This window comes from Malaclemys terrapin, chromosome 4, assembly GCF_027887155.1.
Source record: "Malaclemys terrapin pileata isolate rMalTer1 chromosome 4, rMalTer1.hap1, whole genome shotgun sequence".
Lineage (NCBI taxonomy): Eukaryota > Metazoa > Chordata > Testudines > Emydidae > Malaclemys > Malaclemys terrapin.
Genome location: NC_071508.1, coordinates 122908620 through 122921606, shown reverse-complemented (window position 1 = coordinate 122921606; position 12987 = coordinate 122908620). Strand labels below are relative to the sequence as shown.

Sequence of the window (12987 nt, the reverse complement as noted above, 5' to 3'; positions counted from 1 at the left end):
GTATAGTTGGTCCATTTTCATCGCTTTTCATAAAACAATGGAGGGAAGGTTACCTGCATTAGCCCTGGTCTACAGTACAAACTTATGTCAGTATAACTACGTTGCTCAGAAGTGTAGAAAATCCCCATCCCTGGGCAATGCAGTTATACTGACCTAACTTCTGGTGTAGACAGCACTATGTCAAGTTTATAGCTACTGCCTCTCAGGGAGGTGGAGTGCCTGTGCTGACAGGAGAAGCTCTCCTGTTGGCATAGGTAGCGTATTCCCTAAGACTACAGTAGCGTAGCTGCACTGGTGCAGCGCTGTAAGTGTAGAGAAGCAAGCCCTCAGTTATGCACAGTAAGGTACTGTGAGACCTCAAATGCTAAGGGAGTGCTGGAGTTCCTCAGAAGGGAGAGCCTTGAAGGAGATGTAAATAGATCAAGTCTCCACTGTGCGTTTGAAAGAGAGAGAAAATGCCATTTCTCATTTTAAAATAAAAGATTTACATTTCAAAAACGAATACAAAAATAATTAAATAGATCAGGGGTCGGCAACATTCGGCATGCGGCTCGCCAGGGTCAGCACCCTGGCGGGCTGGGCCAGTTTTATTTACCTGCTGACGTGGCAAGTTCGGCCGATCGCGGCCCCCACTGGCCGCGGTTCGCCGTCCCGGGCCAATGGGGGCGGCGAGAAGCAGCGCGGGCGAGTGATGTGCTGGCCACGGCTTCTCGCCGCCCCCATTGGCCCAGACGGCGAACCACAGCCAGTGGGGGCCACAATCGGCCGAACCTGCCACGTCAGCAGGTAAATAAAACTGGCCCAGCTCGCCCGGGTGCTGACCCTGGCGAGCCGCGTGCCCAACGTTGCCAACCCCTGAAATAGATTGAAGACTCTCATTGGAAAATAGAAATTATGAGCAAAAATCTGATTGGAGGAAAATATGTTTAGAATTTGGTCATGAAAGGGTGGATGGCACAGGGAATACCAGTAGTTTATCTTTGACTTTTGATCACAAGTTAAATAAATTAGGTAGTCCCTGTCTAAATTCCAATGGGTTTCTAAATCTCAAAAGCATAGCACAGTAAGGTTGACAGTGTCTGCTCCAAAATGATAAAAAAAAAAAAAAATGATCACATCATAACCCAACCATGAATATTGTCAATGATTCCTGCATTGTTAAATGTTTTTCTTTTAAACTTGAACAGTTGTTTCAGTTACACACTAGTAGTGTAATTATGAAATGTGCCTAATTTACAGCATTCTGTTTTGTTAAAGCATGTTCACTGAATAGAGATGACCTATGAATATAGGATTACTCTGAAGGATTTTTTCCCCCCAGTAATATAAAATGTCATTACATTTCAGTTCTAGTTTCAAGAGCTACTGTAGATTTAATCCACAGGGTACTGGATATTTGAGTACGTAATCCATTACCAATAATGTAAAGCTCCGTGATAGTTGGGATTGGGAGTATCCTTCTTGTAGTCAACTTGGAACAATTGCTGGGTTTTTTTTGCTTTTAAATGTAAAATATTAAAAATTCATGGCTTTTTAACAACCATTTCTTTGTTTCAGGTGCCCTTCGTTTTAAGAGAAAGATAATTGGGTTGAAGGATGAATTCTACAACCGCTATATAATGAAAAGCTTTTTGTTTGAACCTGTGGTCAAAGCATTTCTCAACAATGGATCCCGCTATAATCTGATGAACTCTGCTATAATAGAGATGTTTGAATTTATTAGGGTGGTGAGTACTGTCTTGAATTGACAATTTAATGTTTATATTACATCATGTATACTTCGAGTTAAATAGACTTTAATTTATGATACAATTATGGATGCCCACTTACTTCTGATGTTGTTCAAATGAAAGCATCATAATAACGTGACCACTAGAAATCCATAATTTAAGTGAAGTTTTGTATGTACCACTGTTTGAAAACACTGCCTTTGTTGTCAAAGCTCTACATTCAGTGTATGTATAGTGTTGAAGTTGCTCTCCATTGTGCCCAGACTTAAAAATGCAACCGCTGTATAAACTAACTCTGGATTTAATTATTTTTTTCTGGAAAATATTAAAGAATAGATGTGACTTGAAATTTCACACATGGACACACTAATTGTGTGCTCTGGTGCAACTATAATAATACTAAAGAATATGGAGAAGTGTGTTAATCTAACTGATATAAATATTGGCCCCCAAGATTTCTGGCTGGGCAATAAGGGACTAGTCAGTTCCCTCCAGAGAACTGTTCCTCCACCTGCCACCTTCACCCAGACCCTGGCAAGATGCTGTCTGGTTTTAAGATCCACAAGGGGGAGGGGCAGCCTGATGTTGGGTTGGGGTAGGGGTCTGGAGGACATTCATCATTCCCCACTAGTTCTGTAGGAATTACTTGGGAAATGTAACATATCCTGGAGCTTTAGTAACTCTCTGTGATGGGGATCATCCCACTTACATGGGGGGGCCCCAAGGTAGTCAAGGCCTGGGATAGTCATTGTTGGTAGCACCATTTCAGGGGAGTCAAATTTCCCCTTGTCTTCCCTCTGACATAAAGATATAATTTCTTTGTTTTCCTTTTTTTGTTGAGGGGTGATTGTTGTTTATTCTAGGAGGGAGAGAGGGAAAATAAAGGTATTGACTTCCTTGTTTAGTTATTACAACAGATATAAGTAGACTGACTGACTTGTAAAAATATGTGTAAATTGCCATACAGAGATCTTAATTTTTTTGGAGTTGCTTTCATTGTTTTTATACTGGCTTTGTAGACAGTTTTTTTTACTTAAAGTTTAGAAGAATTTATTAATACAAAACTGTTACTGTTCTCTTTTTATCAAATTATTTATCAGAAGTTAAGTACCAGATTTCAGCTACACTGGTATATACAATGGTTTTTTTTTAATTAAATAAATTAGTATGCCATACTTTGAAGGCATTTTAGGAATATTGCATCTTTTCCATATCTTTCAGTTATATCCTGCTGTATTTTTATTACAGTAACAAGATAAATTAATTGTCTTGAAGAATTAAAAGGTCACTGTGTTTTTGATTGTACTTTTCTTATAGGAAGATATAAAATCATTAACCGCTCATGTAATTGAGAATTACTGGAAAGCACTGGAAGATGTAGATTATGTGCAGACATTCAAAGGATTGAAACTACGATTTGAACAACAAAGGGAAAGACAAGATAATCCCAAACTTGACAGGTAAATATACATTTAAATGTATTCATTAATACTTCCATGATAAATTGTCTTTGAGGATATAGGCATTTGGATTTCTGTGCACTAGCAGGGCAGCCATAAATAATTCAGACCCTTTGCTGTTTGCAGCTCAGGTCTTGCTGAACAGATCTGATTGATAGTGTGATTTCCAGATCTGTGTTGCTCAAACACTTGGTCAGTGTTCAACTGATATTTTTGAATTATTTATATTGTGGTTTGAACACATTGAGAACACATTTGAATGAAATTATGCATGTTACCCATTCTAGAAGTTTAAATTTCAGATAGAGTTGCCAACTTGGTAATATATAAAAACTGGACACTCCAGTGGGAGTGCCAGAACCTCCCCTATTCTCCCACTTCCCTCTGAGGCTCTGCCATGCCCCGCCTCTTCCCCCCCCCCAGGCCTTGCCCCTGCCCCACCTCTTCCTCCTGAGACTCTACCCCCCACTTACTCCTCTTTCTCCCTCCCCCTGTCTCATGCTGCTCTTCCACTCTGCATGGGTCAGGAGGGACTTAACCTGCTTAGCCGGTGCTGGCAGCTGCAACTACCTGATGCAGGTAGGAGGCAGCCGTGGCTGAGTAGGAGCTGGCGCGGGTGATGACTCAGCACCTTCCAGTCTCTCCCATCTGCAGTAACTGAACTTTCGGTGTCCAGTCAGTAGATCTGACCGGACACCGTGAGGTCCTCTTTTCGACCGGCATCCAGCCACCCTAATTTCAGATCATGCTATGTTATTTTAATGTATATTTGACTTCATTCTGAGAGGTTTCTTAACTCTGATATTTCAGTTGAGTGTCTGAAAATTTAAGCAAAGGAGCAGGATTACAGCAGATTTGTTTTAAAATGCCAGAACTGTTTTTAATAGAACTACTATGTTCTAGAGTGTGCTAGAATATACAGTACTTTGTGCTAATATGTTGTGTTACTAATAATTCAGAGTAATAATATTTATCTAATGCCTGGTAAACTGAGCATTTCAATATACGTAAAACTCAAACCCTAGAGCTTTTATATTAACATGCGTGTGGGAGGGGCGAACATTCAGTCGTATTGTAGATTTCACATCTGAGGAGCTGTTTTGTTGACTGTTATTCCCACATTTAAAGGCACCACATTATCTCTACTTAATTTATTGATTTGTCAGCATAGAAAAATCTGATTTAGAGGTGCATTCCCCTTAACTAAAAAAATAAACAAAATTCTCTTTGCCCCTTTATGGCATTAGCCTAACACAGAAGAAATCCCCCTCTCTTATTCAGTTAGAAAAAAACAAAACACTACGAGCTAAATTGTCCTTTGCGTTTAGCCCAGGCTAAGGGATAGCTCATAGTTGTGCTGCCTGAGAGCAGCCCAAGGAAAGAATTATGGCCCTGAGAGGCACAGTTGGCCTAACTTTCCTCCTCCTATGTCTATAGTGGATATGGGGGCAGCCTTCCTATTCGGAGGCAGCATGGGAGGGGAATGTCTTGCTGTCATTTACATTCATTTGTGGTCTCGTAAGCCAGGCCACTAGCTGACCCTAAGTGAAGCATGCAAAAATAGCAAAGATTCAATTATGTGGTTTAGTGCAAGAAGTACTTTGGTTAAGACAGGTCCACAACTTGAGAGAGTGTGAGCTCCAGAATACTCACAAGGGTGTAGGACTTAAGTTTGATTTAAGATGAAAACTTCTAAACTTATCAGAATTCTAAATTCAACAAAATTAAAAGTGGTACTGTACATACAGACACAGCAAGACCGCACTATTGCCCGTCGCAAGTATTAAAATATGAGTCAGGCCACAAAAAACATGAGAGGTTGAAAACAAAACGTTTTGGATTCTTTTTATTTGCCTCCTGATTTTTGAGTGTAGAGGGCTCATGTTTTTAAGATTTTTCTCTGCACTCGGAAGCGGTAGAAACTTACTTTTTTTTAATGAAACATGAATGAATTTCCTGGCTTCAGGAGCTGGACTTTAAAAAAAATACACTAACCTTCAGATTCACAATAAAATTGTGCGAGTTGACAATACTGACACCTTGTTCATGACATCTGTTATTATAATATTTGTATAAATTGACTGAATTTTCATTTATCAATAAAGTATAATAATTTGCACTATAAGACGATAATACATTAAAAATGTCCTTTGTTTATTTTGGCAATTGTAGATTAGTATTATGACCGTACTCCACAATTTGCTTGTACTAGACTATTCTTAGTAATTTAAGACTTACAGCACCTTTGGAGAGAATGGTGAAGTATGTGTGAATGTGCTTATTAGTGAGGTTTTACTGTGCTCTATACTAAAAAAATTTCTCTTGTTGGATTTCTTTATGTAGTCCACATGAAGTAAATAAATATACTTTAAAAAAATATATTGATAGTTCTTTTATCACATTATAAGCTTAAATTGTGTAAACGTATGCCGTGCTGGTTTATTCCAATATTTATGTAAACTTAAAGTGATACTTGAGTCTCAAAACCCTTAAAACCTACTTGTTCCACAGTATGCGCTCCATCTTGAGAAATCATAGATACCGGAGAGATGCAAGAACCCTAGAAGATGAGGAGGAAATGTGGTTTAATAGTGATGAAGATGATATGGAGGATGGCGAAGCAGTGGTGCCCCCCTCTGACAAAACTAAAAATGATGAAGATATCATGGACCCTATTAGTAAATTCATGGAAAGGAAAAAATGTAAGTGACTGGAAGGAGAATGGCCATGTATCTAGTTTAAATGAAGGCCTGGGCTTATTTTTAAGGAAGGATTATTTCTGCTATAGTCAAGGGTTTGCCTGTATTTTCATATAAAGCCTTATTTTTAGTTTTAGAACTTGCTACATGCAACTAAACTCAAACCATTTTAGGTTTTATTCATATCTATATAAAGACATAATAGTGCAAAAATAATGTTCTCTGAATAAATTTGCCTGTTTTTCTTAAAGGACTGAAATGAAAAAATCCCAGCTGAATAATCAAGTTGTCCATATGCTATTTGCTTAATTTATATTTAGTCAGCTTCTTTGTACATTCAACAAATAATATCACTGAAATAGTACCCAATGGGGTCCTGGTCTGTGACAAGGGCTGCTAGGCATTACAGTAATACAAGTTACTATAAAAATATATTCATTTAACTCCTTCCACCAAGATACAAGTGAAGTTAGACAGATGTAACTTTTGTAGCAAAATATTAAACATTTCATAACTCACATTTATTTACAAAAGTCACTGGGGTATCACTCAAAAGTATATTTCTTTTCTACAGTGAAAGAGAGTGAAGAAAAGGAGGTCCTTCTGAAAACTAATCTTTCAGGTCGTCAGAGCCCAAGTTTCAAACTTTCCTTCTCTAGTGGTACAAAAACTAACCTTACCAGCCAATCATCTGCAAGTAACTTGTCTGGCTCGCCAGGATCGCCAGGATCACCAGGATCGCCAGGATCACCGGGATCAGTTTCTAAAAGCACATCTCAGATGGCAGCTATTACTACCAAGGTATTTTTCAGCTGCCATTGGTCAAATTTTTATTCTAGCAGATTTAGAGCCCATCTGATCATCTACATAAATTTGAGTTATTTCCTTCATATGTTTTCCTGGTCTCTAGCACTTTTGAAGAGCCTTGACCTAATATAAACAAAAGGAGTATTTAAATAAATTTTTGTGCACAAACTTGTGCACAACTTTAAAAACAAATCTTAAGTATGAAGTATTTTTTTTAATGTGTTCTCCATTTTCGTTTGCTTTTTATCGTCCACAATAAAAGGTAATCTACATTCATTGGGTGGCATAGGAATACTGGGGGCGGGGGGCAGAAATAGTTTGCAGTTGACAGAGTTAATGGAAATATTACCAAATTTTGCTGCACACCAACATATGTCCCTAACAGTAATTCTTACAGCAGTGTCGAGAATCCTACAGTTATTTTATTAGCTGTGGCCATATATTCTTGGAGACAGTTGCTGTATGCCACAACACACATGTGATTATTAAAATTTTGCTTTGAAAGAAATTTCAGCTTTTTTTTCAATTGACTGTCAGTTTTCAGGTGCAGCACACTAAACTAATAAAAAAATCATTAAAAAGGATTATCAGTACTTACATAAGAACGGCTGTACTGGGTCAGACCAAAGGTCCATCTAGCCCAGTATCCTGTCTACCGACAGTGGCCAATGCCAGGTGCCCCAGAGGGAGTGGACCAAACAGAGATTAAGTGATCTCTCTCCTGCCATCCATCTCCATCCTCTGACAAACAGAGGCTAGGGACACCATTCCTTACCCATCCTGGCTAATAGCCATTAATGGGCTTAACCACCATGAATTTATCCAGTTCTCTTTTAAATGCTGTTATAGTCCTAGCCTTCACCACCTCCTCAGGTAAGGAGTTCCACAAGTTGACTGTGCGCTGCGTGAAGAAGAACTTCCTTTTATTTGTTTTAAACCTGCTGCCTATTAGTTTCATTTGATGACCCCTAGTTTTTGTATTATGGGAATAAGTAAATAACTTTTCCTTATCCACTTTCTCCACATCACTCATGATTTTATATACCTCTATCATATCCCCCCTTAGTCTCCTCTTTTCCAAGCTGAAGAGTCCTAGCCTCTTTAATCTCTCCTCATATGGGACCCGTTCCAAACACTTAATCATTTTAGTTGCCCTTTTCTGAACCTTTTCTAGTGCCAGTATATCTTTTTTTAGATGAGGAGACCACATCTGTACGCAGTATTCGAGATGTGGGCGTACCATTGATTTATATAAGGGCAATAATATATTCTCAGTCTTATTCTCCATCCCCTTTTTAATGATCCCTAACATCCTGTTTGCTTTTTTGACCACCTCTGCACACTGCGCGGACATCTTCAGGGAACTATCCACGATGACTCCCAAGATCTTTTTCCTGACTTCTTGTAGCTAAATTAGCCCCCATCATATTGTATGTATAGTTGGGGTTATTTTTTCCAATGTGCATTACTTTACATTTATCCACATTAAATTTCATTTGCCATTTTGTTGCCCAATCACTTAGTTTTGTGAGATCTTTTTGAAGTTCATCACAGTCTGCTTTGGTCTTAACTATCTTGAGCAGTTTAGTATCAAATATCCTGTATGAAATATCCAGAAGGAGCATATTAAAACTCCAACAACAATTTGTAAATGCAGTTAAATATAATTTTAGGACAAAATGTAGTTAATACTTGTGTATTATCAAAATCGGTTTTCACAGTGGGAAAAGAAATATATGGAGAGCAGAATTTCATGGTAATAGAAACCAACTAAGAAAACCAGAAGCGACTGTAGTACTGAATTCTTCCATTTCTGAAAAGTTGCTTGGATCTTTCTCTAGTCATGTGTTTTCCCGGAAGCCTGGAAATGACGCCATATCATTAGTTTTTAAAAGTCTGGATGCTTTTTCTTCACCTCCAATCTCATTTTTGTTCTGTCTTACTAAAAGTTTTCTTCTACCAGTCATAGACCTGCAGCAGGGAATCCTGATTGGAAAGAGAACTATTGTGAGATTCCCTTAAAAACGAGTCCTCCAAGTTCTTCTGTAGGGAAGAGGGGGGTGGCAGATTTGTCCCACCCATGGAAGAAGCAGTAGATCAGGTATTCATGGAATTTAACTCTGTCTCCAACAGATTCCCTATCCACGTGGAGGCTTTTGTTCCCTCACCAGCCTCTAGTAGCCCTGCTGCTCTCCCTAGCAGCAGAGAAGAGTTAAAACTCCGACATCTTTAGGACGTTCCTTACATTAGTTGCTCTTCAGAACAGAGGGGATTCCACTAAAACATGAATACAGGGATTGCACATCTCCCTACCCCTCTGCATGCTTGGGTCACTGAGTACGTGGAGGAATATGGGAGAGTAGGATAGTGCCACAAAGGAAGCTAATGGTTCTGTTCTGGAATAACAGTATCTACATGTAGAAAACTCCCCTTGATTTACAGATATTCGGGGAATGATACTGCCCTTTTTTTTAGGTTTCAGAGTAGCAGCCGTGTTAGTCTGTATCCGCAAAAAGAAGAACAGGAGTACTTGTGGCACCTTAGAGACTAACAAATTTATTAGATGCATCCGAAGAAGTGGGCTGTAGTCCAGAAAGCTTATGCTCTAATAAATTTGTTAGTCTCTAAGGTGCCACAAGTACTCCTGTTCCCTTTTTTTTTAGTATTCTATAAATTAGTTTTTGTTTTATAACTCATAAGCTGAAAAGCCAAATCAAAAATGAATCTTAACTACAATACTTAGTTCATTGACAGTTTCCTGATCCTGACAACCCCTCTTCCTCGATCCCACACCCCACCCAGCAATAAATCTAGCTGTAGATATGGTCTTGCATTTGAATTATTAGACTGTTTTAAATGTCAAATGGTCCACAGTACTATGAAAAGATTATATTTACACTACTATTGTGCAGTTTGTTGGGTTATCTGTTAATGCAATGCAACAATGGTCTTTCTGTATAAGGTATCTTCCTCCTAATTTAATACAATAGTATGTCTGTGGATTCTGAACATTTTTCTCTAAAAATGCTGTTATCACTTTATTCTTCTATACACCCATTAGAAATAACATTGGAATTAGGCTTTCTAGTAACATTTATTTGCTCACATTATTTTATATAGATAATGTATATACAGTGTTATGCTGTATAAAATATGACTGTATATTGTGTATGTATATTGTATACAATATACTTGTTGCATTTATGCTTCAGTATGCAATGGCCAAAATTTTCTAACTTGGATGTCTAAAGTTAGGCACCTAAACAAGGGGCTTGATCTTCAGAGATGCTTGGTGCCCACAACTCTTTGTAGTCATGTGTTGACTAAATTCCAGAAATTGGAAAATTATTGTAGTAAGTGGGAGTTGTGGGTGCTTACCACCTCCTAAGATCAAGTCACATATTTAGGTGCCTAAATATAGATGTAGATGCCTAACCATAGGCATCTGAATTGGAACGTTTTGGTCAGTATGTTCAATGTAGATGAGTTAATGTTACTAGAGATACTTCTAATTTTGAATTTCCTAAAATTGTTTAAATTTTGTAACCTTCACATCATATTAATATAGCTACTTTGCATATAATAAACATATATTTAAAATTTCTATTACTACTTTTAAATTAGTGTTAGTAAAAAGAGACCATATTATAAAATTATCCTAATTGATAATTCAATTTGAAGGATGTTCCATATTGTCTCTGAAGTTCTGCCAGATCGCTCATTGCTGCAGTCCAGTCAACTATCCTAGGTAAAGGAAATTTCCATCTTTGTACAGATAGAGCTGCAGTGACAATTTTTTGCCAAGTAGTTTGCATTTTCTTTAATTTCTACCCAAATTATCCCCATAGGTAGGATTGTTTGGAGGGGTAGAACTTTTTTTTTTTTTTTTTTGGACTTATTGTAATCAGCACTTCCAAAAGACATTGCTTTTGTGCATGTTGGAGTTGGGTTTTTGTTTTTTTTTTTTTTTTACAAAACTTCAGACTTATCAATATTCTTGTGGTAATAACATTTTCTAGTTCTCTGGGATTGAGCAATATTTGGTTCATTTTTGTGTACGTCTTAATTATTTGTATTTCTTCACAGGGAGGCCTAGTGGGGCTTGTAGATTATCCTGATGATGATGAAGAGGATGATGAAGATGAAGATAAGGAAGAAACTGTACCTTTGTCAAAGAAAGCAAAACTTGAGTCGTCATAATGGCAACTGTCTAATATCAATTCCAGTTGGGGAAGGAAAAACTACTAATTTTTCAAATTAAAAATAATAATACACAACAAAGCAGCAATCTTTTGTGAATTACTGTGTGTGACACAGTTCAATCTATACAAATGGATTTCTGCTAATCAAGTGCCAATTCAAAGGAGCAGAAGAAGGGGAAAATATTACATTTAGGGGGAAGACTTATGCCTTTGAGCTCTCCAGCTTGGACCACACATTGCCCTTTTCTCAGGGAAGGAAATGGAAAAAATAAAAAGCCAACAGGGCAGGAGTTTTGTTCATGGAACTCTGGATTGGCTGGTCAGTTACTACAATCAGAGTATGCTTTCTTGGACAATGTATGAGACTTTTGAAGAAAAGGCTGTCTTGCCATAATTCTTCACTAAGAATGCCAGCAGTTTCTTTGTATAAAGAGACCTGCCTTTGAAATCATACATTCTGAACATTTTAGTCAAGCTGCAACAGGTTTTAAAAACCTCTATGGGGGAGGGCCTGAACATAAAGTTTCCTCTTTTTTTATCTGTTCCCTTTTGCCCTTTAAACTGCAGAATTTTTTTGGCGGTGGGGGATTTGTCTGTCCCTTCTTGATTAAAGATTGAGTGGAATTCTAGATGTGGTCACTTTTTGTGTCATAATTTTATTTTATTTTATTTTATTTTGCCCCCTGAGTGTATGCTTAGTTGTTGAGTATATATTTGGGACCATTAAAATTTTTTTGATGTAATATAATCTCACTGTTGTGCTGGTACCTGTTTCACCCTGTGTAATTTTGTTCTGCATCACAAATCTTAATATGTGTAGGATTTTATGGAAGATGGTATAGTTTTTATTGAAAAAAATGATTCTTGCCACAATGTGCATACAAAAGCAATACTATTTTGTGACTAAATATTTTATATTAAACTTTACATCAGCAACTGTCTTGAGAAACGATTCAGGGAAATAGGGTGGAATTTAAAAAAAAAAAAAAGTTGAAGAAACCTATAAAGATGAAATTAGTATTCCAAAGAGATTTTGAATATCATAACTGGGAACAGTGATGGTATACTTATGAATCAAAAAGGATGATGGATGATTTAGGAGCACCAGTATATTGACACATTTGACTTATGAAAATAAAAAAAGAAATAATTAAAGGTGAAGGAAAATCTGCATTTAGTGGTATTTTTTAAACTTCTGACTCCCTTTGGAATACCAGTTTTAGTCATGTTATGAAGATGGTTCCAGGATTATTCACTTACCAGAATACCATCCGTTGAGATCTATTCTGATACTTGGCTGGAAAACAATAATGACACTCAGTAACCAATAATAAGCGTATCTTGTTAGTTAGAAATTAGTTTCATTCTTTTCCAAGCAAAAGATGCCTGCTTAATGAGAAGTCGATTGCCCTCTGCTCATTCACATCACCAGACTGTCACAAGTACAAGTATGCCATTTTATAGTGGGATAATGATCAATGGGGATCCAGGATTTGACCATAGATAGCAGCTTAGCTTTTAGTGTCTGTAGGTGGAATGTTGCATGTAAACTGACATGTTGCCTGTAAGGTGCCTACAAAAAATACTTTTCGGATTGTGTGCCAGTTGTCAGTGTCGAAGCATTTGAGCTTCATCTTTATTAATACATATGTAATTGCGCAGTAATTCCAGATTTAAATGAGAAAACACAGTGCGGGGAAAAAAGTGAATTGGTTACTCTAGCATACAACGTGAGTTAATCTTTCTTTGCACTAACTACCTTTTCCTCAACAAGTTACTTCTCACATCAGTTTTTCAGGTCCATTGTTATTTTATAAGTTATATTCATAGTGTATGGTTGGGGGTACAATCCAGACTAATGAGCAGCTGTGACCCCTGTCCTGCAACCATGGGTGCATTACAATTCCTTGATGAAGTAGCTCCCATCTGGGCCACAAACAGCATGCCAGCATGCCAGCCACACTTGGGTTACACTTTGGCTATCACTAGCCTTGGTTATTCTGCAGGATGACTGAAACAGTCCTAGATTTTCCCCCAGAACTGTGTCCTGTTACTGCCTAGCTCTTTCCTGGACAGTATATGTATTTTA

General features: G+C 37.6%; 1 protein-coding gene across 1 annotated transcript in view; it reads left to right on the top strand.

Moving 5' to 3' along the window:
• Positions 1-11746, top strand: part of PPP4R3A (protein phosphatase 4 regulatory subunit 3A) — a 69040-nt gene extending 57294 nt beyond the window's left edge. The window contains exons 11-15 of the mRNA XM_054026750.1: positions 1558-1727; positions 3048-3190; positions 5702-5892; positions 6464-6690; positions 10783-11746. Coding sequence (XP_053882725.1) covers positions 1558-1727; positions 3048-3190; positions 5702-5892; positions 6464-6690; positions 10783-10896 — 845 coding nt within the window. The 3' untranslated portion in view covers positions 10897-11746. The remainder of the gene's footprint in view (positions 1-1557; positions 1728-3047; positions 3191-5701; positions 5893-6463; positions 6691-10782) is intronic.
• Positions 11747-12987: the final 1241 nt, after the last annotated feature.